The sequence below is a fragment of the Schistocerca serialis genome, chromosome 5 (assembly GCF_023864345.2).
Source record: "Schistocerca serialis cubense isolate TAMUIC-IGC-003099 chromosome 5, iqSchSeri2.2, whole genome shotgun sequence".
Lineage (NCBI taxonomy): Eukaryota > Metazoa > Arthropoda > Insecta > Orthoptera > Acrididae > Schistocerca > Schistocerca serialis.
In genome coordinates this window covers 688,974,132-688,983,157 of record NC_064642.1, presented here as the reverse complement: position 1 = coordinate 688,983,157, position 9,026 = coordinate 688,974,132, and the positions used below count along the sequence as shown (strand labels likewise).

The following is a 9,026-nucleotide window of genomic DNA, read 5'->3' as shown; positions in this document are numbered from 1 at the left end:
CTATAGTGTAATGTTGATAGTTTACAGTTTTCTAATTTGATATAATGAATGTTACATACTAATCTCTGGTGTTCTGTAAGAACAACAACATGTGGAACCAACCCTGTGATAAGTGATTCAGAAACATCTCTTTTGTTTCCTAAACCCTATGCATTCTAATGCAAAAATGATAGCTTACTCACATGTGAATTTAAGTATGTGTGAGGCAAATACCAACGTGAATCACATACGCTGATGTTAATTTCCACCTGCGTACTCAATATTTGTTTTGGATTGTTAATGTTGTTGCTATTGGCCACTTTCAGTAGATTCCCTACTTTTTGGGCCCATGGGCATAACATTATCTAAACACGGGGCTGCTTATAGTCATCACTTTTTGCAGTATAAACTGTAATTGCTATTATAGCGCATATAATCCAACTTAGACATTATTGATTTAACTGAGCAATAATTTCACTGACCTCACAGTTACTCTACATGTGAGAGTGAGGAAGAGATCACACATTCCTCACACTTTCCAAGTTTGTAATCACCTGCACGAAATTCATTTGCGTCAATAATTTATTTCTTATTAACCACTCATAGATCACAGTGTCATTATTCTGGGAGTATGTTATTTATTTAATTAGGTTGGAATGTACAATACTGTTTGTTCTCTGAGTTAATTTTTTTTTTTTTTGTTTTGTTTTGTTTTATTCATTCATCAAGCGATTGCCTGATTATCAAACAATGGAAAATCCAGGATGGAATAATGACAATATTATTAAAAGAATAGATTGTTACTCACCATATAGTGGTAAGGTTGAGTCGTAGACAGGACCAACAGAAAGACTGCTAAACAAGTAAGCTTTCTGCCAAACGCCTTCTTCTGAATTAGACAAAACAAATGCACACGCGCGCGCGCGCGCACACACACACACACACACACACACACACACACACACACACACACAGACAATTCATACACACATTATCACTGTCTCTGGCTGCCGAGGCCAGACTTCAAGCAACAGAGATTGATTGGAGAAGCAACTTGGGTGATGGTGGTAAGGAGGAGGCTGATGTGGGGAAGTGGATTGATAGCAGTACAAAGTTGTGGAACAGTGAAGTGCTGCTTCTGGGAGTATACAGGGATGCGGTGGGAAGAGGATAGGGCAGCTAGATGCAATTGGGAGGTTGATGGAGGGTGGGGGGGATGGGGAAAGGAGAGAAGTAAATAGACTATTGGTGTGTTGGTGGAATAGAAGGATGTGTGCCACTGGAGATGAAACAGGGATGGGGACAGGTGAATAAAGGACAATAACTAACGAAGGTTGGGGCCAGGAGGTCACACAAACATGGGATATATCGTAGGGAGAATTCCCACCTGTGCAGTTCAGAAAGGCTGGTGTTGGTAGGAAGGATCCAAATGCACAGACTGTGAAATAGTCACTGCAATGAAGAATATTGTGTTGGGGAGCGTGCTCAGTAACTGAGTGGTCTAGCTGTGTCTTGGCCATAGTTTGTTGGGGCCATTCATGCAGACAGACAGCTTGTTGATTGCCATGCCCACGTAGAATGCAGCACAGTGTTTGCAGCTTAGCTTGTAGATCATGTGACTGGTTTCACAGGTAGCCCTGCCTTTGATGGGATAGATTATGCTTGTTACTGGAATGGAGTAGGTGGTGGTGGGAAAATGTATGAGACAGGGATATGAGACATGAGGTGAGAGTTGGGAGCAGCGGTAGGGTAGGGATAGACAAGGATATGGTATAGGTTCGGTGAGTGGCAGAATACCACTGCGGGCGGGGTGGGAAAGATGGTGGGTAGGACATTCCTCATTTGAGGGCATGATGAGAGGTAGTTGAAACCCTGGCAGAGAATGTGATTCAGTTTCTCCAGTCCTGGGTGGTAATGAGTCATGAGGAGAATGCTCCTCTGTGGCTGGACAGTGGGACTTTGGAAGATGGGGGACTGGAAAGATGAGGCACAGATCTGTTTCTTTATGAGATTGGGAGGATAATTATGGTCTATGAAAGTCTGGGGAGAGGGACCGCTTGTCACTACAAATGCAACAGCCATGGGTGGCTAGGCTGTATGAAAGGGACTTCTCGGCATGGACTGGATGGCAGCTGTTAAAGTGGAGGTATTGCTGGTGGTTGGTAGGTCTGATACGGACAGAGGTAGCTGTCTTTGAGGTGGAGGTCAATATCAAGGAAGGTGGCTTTTTGGGTTGAGGAGGGCCAGGCGAAGGAAATGGGGAGAAGGTGCTGAGGTTCAAGAGGAATGTGGATAGGGTGTCCTCACCCTCAATCCGTATCACAAAGCTGTCATCAGTGAATCTGAACCAGGTGAGGGTCTCAACTGGATGGGGGATTTGGGATTCTGAGTGGTTAGGAAAGATTCCTCTATATGGCCCATGAATAGCTTGGCATAGGATGATACCATGCTGGTGCTCATTGTTGTACCCCAGATTTGTTTGTAGGTGATGCCTTCAAAGGAGAAGTAATTGTGGGTGAGAATAAATAGTTGGGCATGGTGACCAGGAAGGAGATTGTAGGTTTTGAGTCTGTTGGGCATTGGGAAAGGTAGTGTTCAGTGGTGACAAGGCGATAGACATTAGGGATGTTAATGTAAAGGGAGGTGGCATCAGTAGTGACAAGCAGGGCACTGTGTGGTAAAGGAACAGGAATGGTGGATAGGCAGTGGAGGAAATGGTTCATGTCTTTTATATAGGAGGGTAGGTTGTGGGTAGTGGCCGAAGATGTTGGCTATGAGAGCAGAGATTCTTTTGGGGAGGGGGGGGGGGGACACTGTAACCAGCCACAATGGGGCATCCTAGATGGTTGTGTTAATGGACTTTAGGAAGTATTTAGAAGGTAGTAGTGTGGGGAGTGATAGGGATGAGCAGAGAGATAGACTCCGAGAAAAGGTTCTGGGGTAGGCTTAGGGATTTGAGGAAAGACTGGAGACCCTGCTGGATTTCTGGAATGGGCTCACAGTGCCAGGGTTCGTAAGTGGACAAATCTGACAGCTGGCAGAGTCCTTCCATTAGGTAATCCTTGCATTTCAATACAACAGTGGTAGAGCCTTTGTCAGCAGGTAGGATTACTAGTTCAGGATCAGTTTCTAATGGTGGATTGTGATTCTTTCTGCGGATATTACGTTAGATTGCAAGTTGAGTGATTTGGGAAATGATGGTGAGTCGAGGTTCGAGTCTTTTGATTGCTCCTGCTTCCAACTCAACATTCCCACGATACGGTGAGTAGCAATCTCTGCTTTTCACAATATTGTGATTACCTGATTATGATATACAAGGGCTATTCAGTAAAGAATATTATAGTCATAATTTCTCATGCTTGAATTTGATCTTTTGATATTCTATTAGCTTAATGTGTAACAAGCATGCCAGACTAATTTCATTGTTGGCACTCCTAATTCCTACCTACAAGAGTAAGGCAAACTCAAACATTTTCAGTAGCTGCTACCGTCACTATGGAGATGACACCCAAGGAACAATATGCTGCTTTGAAATTCTGCTTTCATCCCAACATCTGCTTCAGATGTGAATTATGCAGTATTACAGAAAACCTACGGAGAGTGTATTCTTCCCGAGAGCATGGCTCAAAGATGGTTTAAATTACTTAAAGAAGGGAGACAATCAATTTCAAAGAAAAATAGAATTGGCACTCCAGTTAATGTTCTTCTGAAAGAAAATGTCAACATCACTGCTGTCATTGTGAGAGATGATCAATGATTAATCTTACAAACACTTTTTGAAAAATTGATAATTTCATTGGGAGCTATCCACGAGATGATGACAGAGAAGTTACACATTATACATGTTTGTGTGCATTAGGCTCCAAGACTGGTGGCTCTTGAACAAAAGAACATGTGCATGCAGTTCTGCATGTTATTGAAACTGCTGTTAGGAGAAGGTCGGGAGTTTCTTGCAAAGGTAATCACTGCTGATGAACCTTGGCTACATTACTTTGATCCTGAAAGAAACAGCAAAGTTCAATATTGAAGGAGTACTCAAGTGTTTTACCGATTCCCCTAACCAGTGAGTTCGAAGTGCTGTCTTTCACTGAAGCTGAAACTGAGCCAGTGGGACTCACTTCACCTGTTTTGTCTGATGTCAAGAGGACACAAACACAAAATGGTAGGTGCCTAGTAGTCGATGGCAGTTCAGACATACGGCAAATGATGGTACTTTTTATGGAAATGGCAGCAATGGTCAGGAAAAAACACCAGGTGCTCTCACTGTGTATGCCTGGGGCCTTATTGAACATGTTGAAGAGGAAGCTATCCTGGCAGCAACTGGGGGAACAGGGTGCAGCCAACTGAAGATTGTGGCACACATTGGAACAAATGATGCCTGTCGTCTGGGCTCCGAGGTCACACTTGGGTCATTTCAGTGAGTGGCAGAGAAGGTTGAGAAGGCAAGCCTTCTATGTATGAGTTTCGGTGAAGCTCACAGTTTGCGGTGTTGTCCCCAGAACTGATGAGGGTTCCTTGGTTCTGAGCCAGGTGAAAGGACTGAGCCAGAGACTTGGAAGGTTCTGTGACAAGCTAGTTTGTGACTTCCTGGAGTTGTGCCTTAGGGTTAAGAGCTATAGAGGCCCCCTAAATGGGTCAGGTATGAACTACACGTCAGAGGCTGCTACCCAGATAATGATAGATATAGGAAATCCAGAAGTATCAGTGTGAGATCGAAAGAAATTCTTCCCACAGGTGAGAGTATTAAAGTCTATTGGTTAACTGCTGAAGCATTCGAAACAAATTGCCAGAATTAGAAATGCTCATGCAAAGCAGCGAAACACACATGATAGGTACAAAAAGCTGGTTGAAATGTGAAATTGATAGCAGCGGGATTCTTTGGGGAAAATTTAAGTGTGTATCAAAAGGATAAACTAATGGGAAATGGAGGTGATGTATTTGTTGCAGTAGATAAGAGACTCTCATCCACTGAGATAGACACTGAAGTTGCATGTGAGATTGTTTGGGAAAGACTCAGTATCAGTCATGGGCATAAAATGGTAAATGGGTCCTATTATCACCCACCCGACTCATCTCCCAATGTAACCAAAAACTTTAGAAGAAACTTCAGTTTGCTTGTACAAAAGTTCCCTAGTCACACCTTAATCATCAGTGGAGACTTTTATCATCCAACAGTCAATGGGGAAAATTACAGTTTTGTCAGTGGTGGTCACGATAAAACATCCTATAAAACATTAACAAATACCTTCTCTAAAAATTACCTTGAATGGATAGTTCAGAACCTCTCTCGTAATGTATATATATTCGCTCCAATGGCAAGAAAAACACAGTTGTGGCAACAATGATTACCAAAGTACTATGGATAACTAAAACAAGCGGAAAAATATGTATGTTCAGTGAACTAGATAAAAAAATCAGTAGTGTCATATCTCGATGAGGAAATGGAAATTTTCAGCACAGGAGAGGAACATTTAGAGTAACTATGGCTTAAGTTTAAAAGAATTGTTGACCATGCACTGGATAGATATGAACACAGTAGAACAGTTCGTAATTTGGGAGGGGGGGGGGGGGGGGGGGTGTCTATCATAGTATATTGCCACTGTAAAGGAACTCCTAAAGAAACAGAGACTTCTGCATAATAGGTGTAAAACAAACCATGGGATAGTAGGTAGAAAGATGCTGGATAAACACATTTGGCTACCAAGAGAGCAATGCATGAAACCTTCAGTGATTACTGTAGCAGAATATTGTCGTAATGATCTTTCACAAAATCCAAATAAATTCAGATCGTATGTAAAGGCTTTTAGTGGCACCAAAGCTAGTGTCCAGTCTATAATGAATGATACAGGAACTGAAATTGAGGGTAGTGAGCAAAAGATGAAATGCTTAACTCTGTTTCCAAATGTTCCTTTAGAAAGGAAAATTTAGGAGAAAGGCCCCAATTTAATCATTGTACCACTGAAAATATGGTTGAAATAAGTTTTTGTGTCAGTGATGTTGAGAAACAGCTGAAGTCATTAAAATTAAACAAATCTACAGGGCCTGATGGAATCACTGTAAGATTCTATACTGAAAATGTGGTTGATTTAACCCCTCTTATCTCTCTCTTCCATCTTCATATTTATCTATTCTACTTCAGAGGTAGCAAACTTTGAAGAATGGAAATCTCATTGCAGAGCACAACAAAATATGTGTGTGTGTGTGTGTGTGTGTGTGTGGAGGGGGGGGGTGGGGGGGGGGGCAAGTCCTGAAAACTAATGCCTCTGAATTTTTTTCTGTGAAAACTCTTAGAGCTTTTTTAATAAAACAAACCTTATCAACCTTTGGCATCTTTAGTCTTCATACCTGCATATTTATTTCTCAACATAGGTCCCTTTCACTAGGAAGACATTTATCTCATTGAGAGACTAATTTGTTGATACTGTCACTCTAGAATGTTCGACTTTGTTGACGGAGCCATAACCTCACTTCTACTTGTGCCGTTTCATCACTATCAAAGTGAAGTCCTCAAAGGTGTTCTTTAAGTTTTGTAAACAGAAGGAAATTAGATGGGGCCAAGTCGGGACTGTATGGAGGACGATTGATGACAGTGAAAACATGGGGTTGGATTGTCGCAGATGTTGCAGCGCTCGTGTGGTCTGGCATTGTCCTGCTGAAGGATAGGATGCTCCATGTATGGACAAACTCTTTGAATTTCAAACTCGACTACAGCCTGGTGTTTCTCATGGCCTGACGTAGTTATGTTACACACTGCCATGTTACATGCTACAATTCAGAGCCCTCTTGTGGCAGAAGGCTGCTACTTGTGTCAGTGAAGTGGGGAAGTTGACCAAGTAAAATGCATGAGGTGTGATACCTTAATCAATAGTGAGAAAAGAGTGAAAAATTTGGAGGCCTTCCCCTTTCAATATGCCCTCATATGTTGCATTTTCCTCGTTGGCAGTATTGTTTTACAGACACTGCTCTCTGCTGGTCTATGATGTTTATTGGAGCTTCCTTCCTCTTATCTGCTACAACAGGAAGCCATACATTATGTGAATCAGTTTGAGCAGAAGCAACAGTAACTACCACAGCTTGCTCATCATTGACACAAATGAATGAAAGCTGTGGTTTTAGCAAGTTACATAACAACTCAGCTTATTGTAACATTTGTAATTTGAAATGAATTTTCATGCCTTCAGAAGCTATAATCCTAGATCTGATAACTACAATGAATAATATGTAAGTATAAGAATGGTAAAGCATGTAGAAGCTAGATGTGAAGTATGTTCTGGGTTGACAACAAGATGTGGGTGATAGTATGATTGATTCTTTTGTTGCTATGAAATGATTAAAAATGTTTTTGGAGATTAATCTTTTGAAGTGCTACAATAAAAGTTTCATTTCAGATATGAGATCTTTGTACAAAGACTTAATTTGGCTGTTGGAAACCAACACACTGATTGAATCTCATCAACTTAGAACAAAGGTAATGCACAAAACTTCTCTATAAAGCAGATGGAAAAATGAGTATTATGGCAATTGGTATGAAGTTTAACTAGTAAATAAATTAGTGAATTCATGTCCATTTTAATTGAATTGAATTTTCAGATGGAAAAAAGCTTTCTTGGTGACAAACGGACAGCTGGTGATAAGTTACATAAAGCAAGAAATTTCACAGAAACAAGAGTGTATGAGGCAAGTATGAGAGTAAGTGATTCTTGTGTCATATAGTTTTAATGTATGAAATGTAAATTGTTTCAATTTAACTAAAAAAAAAAGCTTGTTGCAAAAATAATCCTAAATATTTTCTGCCAAGACATCTCATCTCCCTACTATCCTCATTCTTGATTTGTAAAAAATTTGTTCATCATCATCATCAGCTATTTGAAGTCCATTGTGGTGTAAAGGGTTCCTTCATACTTCAGCTATTCATTTTGCACCTGCTGGTTTCTAATGTCATGTAACAATATTTCACTATGAAGTACTCAGTCTTTTCGTATCACTTTGTAACCAGTAAAGAACTTCTTGATCTGTATATCATCCATTCATTTAGCTACGGGTACCACCCAACTCCACTTTATTTTCATTACATTCATAGTTACATATTTCATTCCAAGTTTCACTGATCTATTTGTTGATTCTCCGGTCTCTCGTCGTTATTCCCAACATGCATCTCTCCATTTGCTGATGAGTAGCCCTCAGTTTTTTAATGGTTTTCACATTAAAAATCCATGTAATTTTCTGGGAAATGGAAGGGGTCAGTCACATAAGGGCAAGGTGGAGGTAGCATGAGGTTCATTACAAAATTTTCAGTAGAGGAGGGGGTAAAAAGGTTACATGGAGTGCAGTGAAGGATAACAGGAGAGGAGATGTGAGGATAAAGGTATTGGTATGGGACACTGACTAATAAAGGTTTAGGCTAGAGGGTTGCAATAATGAAAGATATGCTGAAGGGACCATTCCCATCTAATACAGGGTGGACAAAATAAAACTTGCCCAGAGAATATTTGCAATAAGACTGATAAGGGACTAACCCTCGTTCAGCACATAAGAGTTGTGAACTCACAGGACATCATTATGTATCAGAAAATCCCATGAGAACTTTGTAGACGCAGTGTGTAATTTTATGAAACTGCTCACTTGCAGATCTCTGGCTCGTGATAAAACATAAAACAAGGTATTTGACAAGTTATTCTAACTAAGGGCAAGATAAAATACACACATCAAAAAAAGTTTTGCATCACCTCAGTTCCGAGAGTTGTGGAACATGTACAGAAAATTGGAATAGAGATCAACATAAATATCATTTCCGCCCTTTTTATTGCTCATCAAAACCACACATTGCATGTTGTACCACCATACAGCGAGACCTTCAGAGGTGGTGGTCCAGATTGCTGTACACATCGGTACCTCTACTGTCCAGTAGCATGTCCTCTTACATTGATGCATGCCTGATTCGTCATGGCATACTATACACAAGTTCATCAAGGCGCTGTTGGTCCAGATTGTCCCACTCCTCAACGGCAATTTGGTGTAGATCCCTCAGAGTGGTTGGTGGGTGACAT

General features: G+C 40.9%; 1 protein-coding gene across 1 annotated transcript in view; it reads left to right on the top strand.

The window, feature by feature from the left end:
• The first annotated feature begins 7,315 nt into the window (after positions 1–7,315).
• Positions 7,316–9,026, top strand: part of LOC126482180 (PC-esterase domain-containing protein 1A-like) — a 189,517-nt gene continuing 187,806 nt past the window's right edge. The window contains exons 1-2 of the mRNA XM_050106158.1: positions 7,316–7,447; positions 7,570–7,656. Coding sequence (XP_049962115.1) covers positions 7,316–7,447; positions 7,570–7,656 — 219 coding nt within the window. The remainder of the gene's footprint in view (positions 7,448–7,569; positions 7,657–9,026) is intronic.